At 36.9% G+C, this 13803-nt stretch overlaps 1 protein-coding gene across 1 annotated transcript; it reads left to right on the top strand.

The window, feature by feature from the left end:
* Positions 1-424: 424 nt before the first annotated feature.
* Positions 425-13463, top strand: LOC124639924 (tryptophan--tRNA ligase, cytoplasmic). The gene is made up of 9 exons (XM_047177426.1): positions 425-531; positions 729-846; positions 926-994; positions 1078-1237; positions 1534-1716; positions 8901-9078; positions 9961-10167; positions 11708-11839; positions 12231-13463. Exons 2-9 carry the CDS (start codon positions 735-737, stop codon positions 12390-12392), a joined length of 1203 nt encoding a protein of 400 aa, XP_047033382.1. The 5' UTR covers positions 425-531; positions 729-734; the 3' UTR covers positions 12393-13463.
* Positions 13464-13803: the final 340 nt, after the last annotated feature.

Raw genomic sequence — 13803 nt, forward strand, 5'->3', positions numbered from 1 at the left:
GCAAAGACTTAATTATCTAAATATTTTTTATTTACTAAATCAAAGTTATGGGGTTTTCTTAAAAGTCAGTAATAAACTGATACTTTTAAAAAATTGTTTATCAAATAATCTCATTTAATTGGCTATCATTACAATAACTAATATAAATGACTCTATAGTTGGAATTATGAAATAAGGTAATGGTAACTTTCATCGATATTCGCGTTTTGTTATTTATGCTACGGTTAAATAAATGGTAAATATTTTTCCGTTCAATATTAATTATTATGTTCTGTAGAACGGGTTTCAAGTTTAGAATTAAATATTTTACTTTGGGCTATTTGATTTTTCTTCATTTGTTAAATAGAAATCAATTCGAACCATGAGTCATCTGTGATACTGCGATCTGATAAACAAAACGCTTTTGACAGTCTGACAGTGCCGCATACGCGATCGATGTTGACTTTTTTTTCCAAAAAATTCTTCCATAATTCGTGCAGTATTGTAAATAGTAAAGTATTGTAGTTTTACAGGGATACGTTACATAATATTGTAAGTTAATTTCATCAACATATTAAAACTAACCTATAAACAGCTGTGATGATCTGGCGCCTGGCCTTTCTTTTGTATTTTAACATATTTAGTCTGAACTAGAAAGGATTATGAGTAAACTAGACCAAACCAACTATAAAAATGTAGATGATTTCATTTACATACCCCTAAAAAAGTAAGATAAACATCTGTTTCAGAGCATAATGGCTGAGGAACAGGTAAATACTCCAGCCGTGACTGAAGACGATGATTTTGTAGACCCATGGACCGTCACTGGGAAGGACCAGACTGGAATCGACTATGACAAGTTAATCAGTAAGTTTTAAATCACTAAAGATGTTATTTACATACTTATGGCTGATAATTTTATACAATATTCCAATAAATTTTTCAGAAAGGTTTGGCAGTCAAAAGATTGATGAGGAAGTTATACAGAGATTTGAAAAGGTCACAGGGAAAAAAGGTAAATATTCAAATTATACTATCATTTCCATACTTATAGTTTTCTACTTAGAAATATGGTAAGTATGATATTTTGTGTTTCAGCGCACCGCTTCCTAAGACGTGGAATATTCTTCTCACATCGAGACATTCACAATATCCTCAATTTGTATGAAGCGGGCAAGAAATTCTACTTGTACACAGGGCGAGGGCCTTCTTCAGAAAGTATGCATATCGGACACATGATACCTTTCATGTTTACCAAGTGAGTTTGACAATATGCATTTTAACTGAAAATGTAGTATCAAGAAGCATATTTTATTTCAAATTCACCTGAGCATGCTGCCTGCTCTTATGTACACATTTCAGTAGCTGCTGCCTATGTATTGATCTAGATTCATGATATGAAAAAAACCTGATGAAATAATGCAACCATATTTAGCAGTAGCTTATAACCATTAGACAGAAGACGCTATCACACTGCAACTTTCTTGCGCAATCACTATTTACAAAGACTAAAGAATAGGCATTTTATATGTAAAAAATATGTTAATATTATAGATGGCTGCAAGAAGTATTCAACGTCCCACTGATCATCCAGCTGACTGACGATGAGAAGGTCCTGTGGAGGGATCTGAAGATTGAGGATGCTCGGAAGATGGCGTTCAACAACGCTAAAGACATCATTGCTGTAGGGTTCGATCCAGAGAACACTTTTATATTCAATGATCTGGATTTTATTGGGTGAGTTGTGTTAATAATTTTTATTCCGGAATAGATGATAAAATGAAAGAGTAAATAAATATGGTATCAAATTACTGTGCCACATAACATATACAGCCTTGGCCAAAAGTATTGAGCACCTTACAAATTTCGCTAGATCACGGTAATTATGGGAGAAACCCGAATCTATCGTTGAAGTATTCTTTTATCGGTTATTTACAAAGATTTTAAAACAATGACTTATGCCTCAGCTGACAATAAAACACCTGGGTACAAAAAAATGTGTCTTTTACAATTTTTGAATTTATTCTTTAGTTCGCTACCATCGCTCGTTGTGACAACATCCAGTGATCTAGTGCGCCTTTGGTATTTTATTTCAAAGTTTTAAGCGTTATAGTTGCGATATGCCAAAACAAAACGAACTTTCTTTAGAATAACGAGTGCAGATACAGCTTCTGCATGAGCAAGGGAAATCACAAGTAGAGATTTCCAAAACTGTGAAATGTTCGCGCCGATCCGTGCATTATGCTATTCAGTGATTCTCTGATACCGGATCACATCAAAATAGACCGAGAACCGGGCGCAAACGCGTCACCATAGGCCGTCAGAATCGTCAGTTACTGAGAGAGTCATTAAGAAATAGGAAAAAAACATCTTCAGAGCTCGCTGCTGAGTTTTCAGAACAAAAGAAGAAAACAATTTCTGCTCGAACTACTCGTAGAAGGCTTCAGGAAGCTGGTCTAAAAGGCTGTAAAGCTAGGAAGAAGCCATGGCTCTCCGAGAGCAACAAAAAAGCTCGGTACAAATGGGCCTTACAACACCGAACTTTCAGCGCTGAAGATTGGTCAAATGTTGTGTGGTCAGCCGAATCAAACTTTGAGGTGAGTAAGTCAATTTAATGCCCTCACAAAATAATATAAAATGGTTTAAATTCTAAACGCATAGAGGAAGTTTTTTTTATTTCCGGAACTCAATATTTTTCTCTTTATTGCAGATTTTTGGTACACCTGGTGTGACCTTAGTGCGTCGCCGGGTGGGCGAAGAATTTAAGCCAGAGTGTGTGGTCCCAACCGTAAAATACGGCGGCGGCAGTATAATGGTCTTGGGTTGCATGACCGATTCTGGAGTTGGCGAATTGTTCGTGTGTGAGGGCCGCAAGGACTCTTCTAAGTACATAAATGTGCTAGAAACCGCGTTGCTGCCTTCATTCACGAAACTTTTCGGTGACACGAACATGGATAGTGATAAATTCCAGCAGGATAACGCGCCTTGCCACAAATCTGCCCGCACTATGACATGGTTTCGGGAAAATAGCATAGAGCTTCTTGACTGGCCTGCCCAGTCGCCAGATCTGAACCCCATAGAACATTTATGGGGTTTATTAAAGCGTCGAGTTAGGCACCACACAATTAACAACAGAGAAGAATTGAAACGCTTCCTGCGCCTAGAATGGAACGCGATTACTGCTGAAGACTGTAAAAATCTTGTTAGCAGTTTACCAAAAAGAATTTCTGCTGTAATTAAGGCAAAGGGTGGACCCACAAAATATTAATTTTCAATTAATAAATAGTAAATTACAAATAAAAAAAAAGTTTTGTTTTATTTTTATTTGATATTCCACATAGAACTGAAAGATGTCATGGGTGCTCAATACTTTTGGCCAAGGCTGTACATTATGTAAATAATATAATTATTGTGTAACTGCATAACACTTTCATGTAAAATAATCTGTGTCTTTTGTAGACACTTACCCTCCACGCAAAGGGGCTGCTATTTGTGTATAATAATAATAATAATAAGCCCCGCAGGGCATCTGAGGCGGATGACGGGGAGTAGCGACCCCGCGGGGCTATATATCCGAGTGCTCCAGGGAGAGTATACTGTCCCCCATCTCCGGCCTGCCGGAGTGAAGCATGACGGGGGATAGGTCTCCCGCCTCTTGGCTTGCCTTCATCGGCCGGTCAGAGTGGAGTCGCTAGAGCAAGGTTAGTCCTGCTCGGAGGGTAGGTGCCTCGTGGTAAGTGGCGAGTGGGCCGGTGATGCTGGACCCACAGGGAGCGCGTGATCTGCGTTTAAAGTCCGCCGAGGTATCCTCACCCTTCTCAGCCGCTCATGTCCCTGTTGCCCTCTTGTTGCTTTTCAGTGACTGATTCCCGGGGGCCCAGTAAGTGAGTTGGCGAGTCTCCACCTGCCATTTTAACATGTATTTAATACATTGTCATCGGCAGGTGCCATAGTTCCCGTAGTTTCCCCATTCCTAGTCCATTAGCATCCCATCACAATAGCCCAAGTAGTTTTCATCCATAGTTAGCAATAGTTTAGCACAGAACCGGGGATTGTCCTTGGGTACATTTCTATAGTGTATACGGGGATAATCGTCGGTTTTGTGTCGCCATTTCATTAAAGTTGTCTCAAAAGGGCTTCAGCGTGTTGGCTTCGGCCCCACGTTCGCCTTCCAAAAATCCGGGACTCTGTAGTCCCGTGGTCGGTCAGAGACATACAAGAAAATAATAATAATAATAAAGCCATTTATTCCATATCTTCACTTAAGTTTTTACATTACAGTGTGTGTTAGTAAGTTGTAGCTTATAATTAATGTTAGTAGAAGTATAATTTTTAAGAGATATGGACCCCTGTTTGGGTAAAGGCCTCCTCCATCCTCTTCCATGTGTCCCTGTCCTTGCCTAAATTTATCCAATCGTTCCCTGCAACGTTTGTTATATCATCAGCCCACCGTCTTAATTGTCGACCAACGTTCCTTTTCCCTTTTGGTCCTTTCCAACGTGTGGCTTCAATGGTCCATCGTCTGTCTGAGTATCGTGAGATGTGTCCGGCCCATCTCCATTTTGATAAGTGTGCGTGCCTTAGAGCATCAGTGAGTTTGGTTTTTTGGCGAATGTCCTTGTTCTTGATTTTATTTATCCTTCTTATTTTCAGCATACTCCTTTCCATTGCTGTCTGGCTGCATTTGATTTTCTGTTGTATTTTGTTTGTAAATACCCAAGTTTGGCAACCATACAACAAGCAGGGTAATAAGCACGTATCATATACTATCTTTTTCATGTGCAAGCTAAATTTCCCTTTAAAAATTTCTCTTAGTGACCAGAATTTTTTCCAAGTTGCATTAATACGTCTCGTTACTTCTTCTTCGTTATTTGATATTTTGAATGAAATTTGCTTACCCAAATAGATGTAGTCACTGACGTACTCTATTGTATTCTCTTTTATCATAATCGGGCGTTCGTAGTTGTTAGTTAATATCTTTGTTTTATTTACATTCATTTCTAGGCCAATTTTAGAACTTTCGTGGTCAAGTGATTTCATCATTTCCTCCAGGTCTTTGGCAGTTTCGGCTATTATAACAATGTCGTCAGCGAACCTCAAATGATTTAAATATTGTCCGTTTATATATACTCCCCTGTTTTTCCAGTTTAGTTTTTGGAAAATATTTTCAAGTACTGCTATAAACAGTTTTGGAGATAAAGGATCTCCCTGTCTGACTCCTCGTTCTATGTTTATTTCGTCCCCTCTCGTTTCCAATTTTACTCGGCTCGTACTTTTTGCATAGATGTATTTCAAAATATTGATGTACTTGTAGTTAATATTTGACTGTTGCAGTGCGTTCCAGATTGAACAGTGACTGATGGTGTCGAAAGCTTTACTGTAGTCGATGAAGGCCACATACAGAGGTCTGTTGTACTCTCTATATTTTTCTATGACTTGTTCTAATGTCTGTATGTGGTCCATTGTGCTAAAGCCTGACCTGAATCCCGCTTGTTCCTTTGGCTGCTGTTTATCAATATCATCAGATATTCTCTTTAGCATTATAGATGAGAATAGTTTGTATACGCTTGCTAATAAGCTAATGGGTCTATAATTCCCTATGTCCAAGGGGTTTCCTTTCTTGAACAGCAAAATTATGTCCGATGCACACCATTGTTTTGGGACTTCTTCTACGTCTAGTATCATATTAAACAATTGCGTAAAATGGTGTGTTAAGATGGGTGCTCCTATTTTAAGGGCTTCGTTGCATAATCCATCCGGTCCGGGACTCTTCTCAGTCTTCAGCTTTTTTATATGTTCATAAACTTCGAAGTCTTCGATTGGTCTGATGTGGTCAGTTGTATTTATGTGAGTTATTGGCACTTCGGTTCCAGTGTTGCTTTGTTTCTTGTACAAGTTTTTGTAAAAGTTGGTTGCTTGGTTTATTACATCTTTCCTTGATTTTGTTGCCTGTGAGTTTTGCTCAAGTTTTTGTATCCATGATTTATGTGTGGTTAATTCTTTATAGGCTCTTTTGGTACTCCTGAAGTTCTTGATATTTCTTGAAATAGTTTCGTATCTGTGTTTGTTGTAGTCCTTTCGAATTGATTTGTTAGTCTCTTTGTATATTCTACTTAGTTCTTCTTTAATTTCTTTGGTTTTATTTTTGGTGTGTAGTAGTTCCGTGCGTCTTTCTATTAGTTGGAGTGTGTCTTTAGAGAATATACTATGTTGGTGAACTTGTGTAATTTTTTTGCATTTTAAGCTCTCTGTTATGCCTCTTTCCAGGATATTGTAGTAGCTTTGGATGTCAATATTGTCTGTATTTATATGTTCTGTGTGTGCTCGTAGATTTTCGATGTAACTTTTCGTTTCTGCTTCAGTCCTGGGGATGTTTAGTGGTGTTGCATAGGATTTTCTGCTCTTGATTGGGCGACTTAAAAGTAGCGTTGCTCTCATTAATCTGTGATCAGAAGGAAAATTAAATTTGTTAAGTACCTCAATGTTAGTTATAAGTTTATGGTGGTTTATCATTATAAAATCAATTTCATTTTTAGTTGTTTGGTCGGGTGACGACCAAGTCCACCTACGGCTTTCCTTCTTTTTGAAGAATGTGTTCATCACTGACAAGTTGTGTTGGTAAGCATAACTTAAAAGCCGTTCACCCCTTTCGTTGCACACTCCGTAACCATGCTTGCCCATTACTGGATAATAGTCTGCTTTGGGGCAACCTATTTTAGCATTAAAATCCCCCATAACTATAATCATTCCTTCAGTCATGGTATGAGCATATTCAATGTCTTTGTAAAATTTATCAATTTCGTCTTGTGTTGATCTTTCGGTTGGTGCATATGCTTGAATTAATGATAAGGAGAAGCATTCAAATTTTACTTGTAGAAGTGCAATTCTTTCAGAGATTCCTATAAAGTTGGTAATGTTGTTTTTAAATTTTTTCTTAATGAGAAATCCCACTCCATGTAGTCCTTTAGTTTCACCAATGTAGCAGAATATGAGGTCATTGTACTCTTCAATTCTACACCCCAATCTTCTGATCTCTGCGAGGCCCAGAATGTCCCAATTAATATTTTTTAGAGCATTAGTAAGTTCAAGAAATCGTTCTGTTGATGCAAGTGTTCTTACATTATAAGTGCAAATCTTGAGGGTTGGTTTTATAGTATATTGATCTATTTCTGTGTTTGATATATTTGATGGAGGGTTGCAGTCTAATTCCCCACGAGGACAAGTCGGGTTGGGGAATGTTTTGTTTGTTTTGTCTTCCAGTTTTTGTTCATTGAGTGTTTTATTCCGGTGGCTGATGGCAATATCCTATGCATTCTGAACAGTTGGCAAGTTGGTAGGCGGCAGAGAGTTGCTTCTATTCCTCATTACATCAAAAGCATTTAGGCGATGTGTTTTAACTGACGATTGTTGCTTGGAGGGATGCTGCTCTTTTGCATTTGGTGAAGTTGACGGTTCCCTTTTGCGTTTCTCATTTCCTGGTTTCCCCTGTTTGATGACTAGCTTGTCATAATTTATGAAAGCATAATTGCCTTTCTTCCTTTCTTCTTCGAGTTTGGGTTGTAGTTTCCTTCGTATGTCGATAATTTCCTTTGGGTAGTCCTCAGACACATATATATTTTTCAATTTCTTTTTATTTGCCATTATCTCGTTTTTCTTCCATAAGTTAACGAATGACAAGAGGATTGGCCTTTCTTTTCCATTTTCTTGGTTATTTTTGCCAATTCTGTAGATGGTGTTTACGTCCCTATCTTCAAAGGTAATGTTTAAATCTTCCTTAAATTTCCTTTTAATTATTTCAATGAGATTTACCGTCGATTTTTCGGTTTCTTTCATTCCGTATACGATGAGGTTGTTTATTCTTTTATGTCTTTCAAGATTGTATAGCTTTTCCTTTAATTTCTCATTTTCTGACCTTAACTCCTGCATTTCTAGTCTAAAAGGAATTAATTTTTCATCAATTCGCGTCATAATGTCATCGGTTTGTTTTGACATTTCTATTTTCATTTGGTCGAAAAAGGATTGAAGATTCTCCATTGTTGTTATTGTTCCTTGGGTGAAATGGAACGTAATTTTTGAACGAAGTTTTTTTGTTGTTATGTTGGTAGAAAGATTGAGTTAAAATGTTTTTATATGCCAACACTGAACTGACGTGGTCAAAGTCTGTGTCTATAGTCTATGCTCACTTGACAGATAACCTCTAAAGTTTCTTTGGTTTTGCAATTGGATAATTATTTTATTAGCACTGTTTACACTTGAATCTTTATTTCACAATGTAGTCCAACACGACATGCATGATCTTCAAATGTTTTTACACAGGTTATCACGGTATGTATACAGTTTATAGGTTTAAAAGTCGGAGCACAATAACACTACGTCTTGCGTTCTCACAGCCGGAAGCGGAAAAAAAAAAAAAAAAAAAAAAAAAAAAAAAAAAAAAAAAAAATTAAGTAATTAATTAATTAAGACCTATTTGTGTATATGCATAGCCAATTTGAGTATCTGTTTGTGGCAGTGAAGCTTTTTAGGGTTCCCTACCCAAAGGGTAAAACGAGACCCTATTGTCCGTCCGTCTGTATCTCATGAACCGTGATAGTTAGAGAGTTGAAATTTTCACAGATGATGTATTTCTATTGCCGCTATAAGAACAAATGACTGAAACTGAAAACTAGAATAACATAAATATTTTGGGGGTCTCCCATACAACAAATGTGATTTTTTTGCTCATTTTTGTTCTGGTACGGAACCCTTCGTGCGCGAGCTCGACTCTCACTTGGCCGGTTTTTACATCCAGCTGTGTTTTTAGACATGTTCACCTATTTTTTACAGTTGCAAAAAATTGCATAGCACATACACAAGTTTTCAGTTCGGAAACAATGTTTAGATAGTAAACAATAATTTCCATATTCCATTATTATTTCCAGTCAATGCCCAGCGTTCTACCAGAACATGGTGAGGATACAGAAGTGCGTCACCTACAACCAGGTGAAGGGTATCTTCGGCTTCGGAGACTCCGACGTCATCGGCAAGATCACGTTCCCTTCCATAGAGGCTGCGCCAGCGTTCTCGACTAGCTTTCCTTTCATTTTTGAGAATAAAGTTGTAAGTATATTTGTTTCATCATCATCATCATCATCATCTCAGCCATAGGACGTCCACTGCTGAACATAGGCCTCCCCCTTTGATCTCCACAGATACCTGTTGGAAGCGACCTGCATCCAGCGTCTTCCGGCGACCTTTATAAGGTCGTCTGTCTGTATATTTGTTTACCCAGGGGAAAATAAAGAAAAGGTCAAATTTTGATGAAAAACAATTTATTTAATTTTTTTTCATAACTAGCCATTTCCCGCAGTTTCACAACCGGAAACAACTCCCCTGGTTAAAATATAGCCTATGTCACCCCAAGATACCTGCCCAACAATGAAACATTTTTTCAAAGTAATAAAAAGAACCGAGCCAATAAAAAGAAATATAATAATATCGGTTTAAAATGGTTGCTTTACTTGCACTTGTGTCTGTTTTACCGCTTATCGACCCATTGAGTAAAATAGGTAAATTCAAAATTCGATAAGCTTGCACTTAGTATGAAGTGATAACATAGATAAGTAATATTTACCTCCAGTGATTTAACAGTGTAGTGATTGTTTATCACTGCTTATTACGTGTTCACATAATGAAAACAAAACAAACAAACTTTCATAAATCTCGCCAAACGTCGGCTTAGACTTAGAACATCATTCGAGTTGCTACGCAGGAATCATCAATGAGCGACGAGCGATGAGCTTACCTGTACCGAAAAAACTAGCCTTTTGCCACGGCTACTGCCCGTACCGGGATAAAATATAGCCTATGTAAATCGGGTTTTTATCCATTACAAACAATCAAAAAAATATTTTTTTCCTCTTTCTAATAGTAATACCTATAGATATAATTCGCACTAACACCGTCTTCCACCTGTGTTTATAACCCTATACTCTTCCTCAGGTACCTTGCCTAGTACCCTGCGCCATCGACCAGGACCCTTACTTCCGTATGACCCGGGACGTGGCAGCTCGCCTCAAGATGCCGAAGCCAGCTCTTATACACTCCACTTTCTTACCGGCCTTACAAGGCGCTCAACATAAAATGTCTGCCAGTGACCCCAACGCGTCCATATTCTTGAGTGATACGCCTAAGCAGATTAAAACTAAGGTAAGTTTAAATTTTTTACCTACTTCAAAAAAAGGAGGTTTTCAGTTTGACTTGTTTATACGTAGGTATCTCTGGCTCTCACGTTTGGCTGCAGTAATTTTGGTGCGCATAGGTCTAACCATGTGTAGTATCGCTATGCATAGTATTCGTCAGAATTAGGATAATATTTTAGGTATAGATAGTTCAACTCAGATTTGCGCGCGGCCCTATGTGTGCGTCGGCTTGTAAATATACAACTTTCATTCGTGTGACAGTGACGTCGTCCGAGCATGACGTGTTCTCATCGCTTTTTGTTATGGGTACAGTCGTTTACGAAAATGTCTAGTTCTTCACGGAGAAAATGTTTTAAGGAGTCAGGTAGCGTTTCAAAAAAATGAAACAACATTCAAAGCTTTTTATTATTACATTTTACAGTTTATCATTATTTTCTCATACGGCTTTTCAAATTGACATTGACAGTATCTAAGAAATAAATGAAGTGAAATATCTAAGATGAATTAAATACTCCTTACATATTTTCTAGCTCGGGGTACGCGGACAATAAATAAATGTGTGGACTAAGAATGTAAAAGACCTATAATTTAGTATAATAATGGAAACAAAATGTGTGGGGAATTTTAAAAAATTATATTGCTTCGTATAATGTCGACCAAAATAAGACGGAAATAATGAAACTCATAAATGAACGTTTAAGTCAAATTGATGAAGGGATGTTGGGTAATACTTGTCGACATGTACAAAAGAAAAAAGAAGAATACTATAGACATTTTGACATGGAGTCAGAATTTATAATTAACATTGGTGAAAGTAGCGAATCCGAAAATTCATCATTTGATTTTTCAAGTAGCGATACAGAATCATTATAAATAAATAAACTAAATTACGTAATAACTGTACTTTAAACAGCCGTATACAACCCCTAAATAACTGTATTTGTACCCGACTGTACCTCTTGTCACGCACACAAAGTCACTGTATTTGTACAAGGGTTACCCACACAGGGCCGCGCGCACGACTGAGTTGAACTTACTATAGGTATATTATTGTTGTTAAAATTTTAGTAAACTGTATGTAAGTATTCACGTTAAAAATAGAATAACTGTTATCTTCAAATGATTCGGCGAATTCCGCGGGTAGACTTCCCCGTTAGTCATAATAAAAAATGTGTTTTTGGAGAATCCCCTTCATAAAGCAATGATACATATCTATTACAGAGGTTGTATATGAATGTATTTTATCAACGGCAGCTAGACTGTTTTTTTTATGTGAAGTATTAGAGTGAGAGCTAAAAGTTTTTTTACAAAGTACAACATAATTTCAATATTTCCTTAACAGTATTGGAATTTATGTATGTTTTACTGTCTCCCAAATATGTAGTTTTTGGAAAGCAGTTAATTTTAGAATACATGGGTAATGCAGATCTACCGTTCCTATACATCCTTAATCATAATTTCTCGAGCCTTTTCCCAACTATGCTGGGGTCGGCTCCCAGTCTAAGCGTATCCATTCTTACTAACATGCTTAATTTACTTTTCCACAGATCAATAAATATGCGTTCTCAGGCGGTCAGGCGACGGTAGAAGAGCATAGAGAAAAGGGGGGTAACACTGATGTCGACATATCATTCAAGTATCTTACATTCTTCTTGGAAGACGATGAGAGGCTAGCACAGGTAAATACATAAATATATTTATATAAGAAATACAAAACAAAACAAATTCATAACAAAATATTTTTAGTTTGAGTGTTTTTTGGCTTTTCATTTTGCTGTATTTACTACATTGTAGATTATATAATAACGTATCTACCCGCTTTTATTTGTGACCAGTTATGACGGATAGGCCCTTTCTCAGTCTAATCGAAGAAGTTTAGGCACAAGATATTACATTTTTCAAATCATGACCTTTCCCAAATATGTTGGGGTCCAGTCTTATACTTTTCAAATACAAATTTTATCATACAGAACTTCTTTAAGCTTTGCCTAAAGGGTCCATATTGTTTCTAACTTGTAAAATGTAATATTACAAATGCATACCTATTAAGCATAATAATTATTTTTCCAGGTAAAGAAAGACTACGAATCAGGTCAGATGTTAACAGGAGAACTTAAAAAGGAAGCGATAGACACCATCACGCCCTGGATACAAGAGTACCAGCAGCGACGCGCTAAAGTCACCGACGAAGTAGTGCAATCGTTCTTCAAAGTACGGCCGATCAAGTTCTAGAACGTTTATGAAGTCCTAGTATTATTTTTTTGAATGTGAAACTTTACTTGATGCGCGGTAAGACAACTTTTGGCAAGCTTACGCTCCTCTCTAAAGGTGCTTTTCCAACACAGGCAACCGTCGCGTGCGGCTGACGGCACGCGATTCATGACAGATCTAATAGAAACGTATGGGCCGATGTCTAATTTCTTCCGAACGAGCCTTTCTCAAAGGGGTTGAAAACGGTCTCATAAATTTCCATACTTTGACTATTCACACATTGGTCGCTTGCGTTTGTCGGGAGCCGCTGGCAATCGGCCGCACGCGACAGTCGCCTGTGTCGGAAGGGAAGCATAATGTCGTAAGTGTGTATGCCTGTCTGTTTCACATCTCGTCGTCCAGTGACGGTCTTTTTTTTAACTTATGTATTTACCTAAGACTGACTTAGTCAGTGTGCCTTCAAGGTACTAGTGTAAGATTTTATGCATTATTTTGTATGGACCACGTAAATATGGTTTTTCAGTTGTAACATCAGAATAATCCATAAAATTACTTTTTTCTTTAAATAAGCGAAATGATGCAAGAAATCTAAGTTTTAAATACAAATAAATATTGAAACCCTACATGAACATTTTATTATTTTGAAATTGTATCAAAAGCCTTTTTATACGAAGTACCTATGTAAATTACATAAAGTTTAGTTCATAAGTCATGCTGTGCTGTCAAAAGCATTATTTTTAATGGTAATAAAATGTTTGTTAACTAAACAATGCGGGTTTTTCACATATTTTTATCGATAGTTTTTCAACATCACGCTTATCGAAAGTATATTTTGCTAAATAAAAGATGATACTATCCTAAAATCGTCAATGCATTAAAATACTAGACTTTTAGCTCGAATATTGCAACGTCACATAAATGTACTTAATATACATATTTCAATCCCTTTCATAACTCATTGAAAAGACAAAGATAGCATGAGATTTCGCTTCAAATTGTGACGTTTCAGTATTCGAGTTTATACGGCTGTGCAATGAGCATAAAATAATTTATAATAATTATTTATTTAAATAAATACCATCGTACAATTTATTTTCTTGTTTCTCTTCCACAAGCTACGCGTAACCGCAACTACTACCTATCCTACAATAGAATCGAATAAGTCGATAATTGTAAATAGTGATGGTACCAAAAGCTTATCGATACTCATGTAGGTAAGTACAGCTATTAAATCACGGTTAACATTGTGATTATTTATGACATTATTAATTATAGATCAGAAGAAACTACCACAATGACAGAACCCTAACATACATTCAGACCATTTCCATAAAAACAAACCACATAACATTTAATCAACTTCGAAGTCCTCAGGCTCTAAGAGACTCCATAACTCCGTACAAAACAAGCGTTAACAAAAGACGGTCAAACA

The sequence above is a fragment of the Helicoverpa zea genome, chromosome 20 (assembly GCF_022581195.2).
Source record: "Helicoverpa zea isolate HzStark_Cry1AcR chromosome 20, ilHelZeax1.1, whole genome shotgun sequence".
Taxonomy (NCBI): domain Eukaryota; kingdom Metazoa; phylum Arthropoda; class Insecta; order Lepidoptera; family Noctuidae; genus Helicoverpa; species Helicoverpa zea.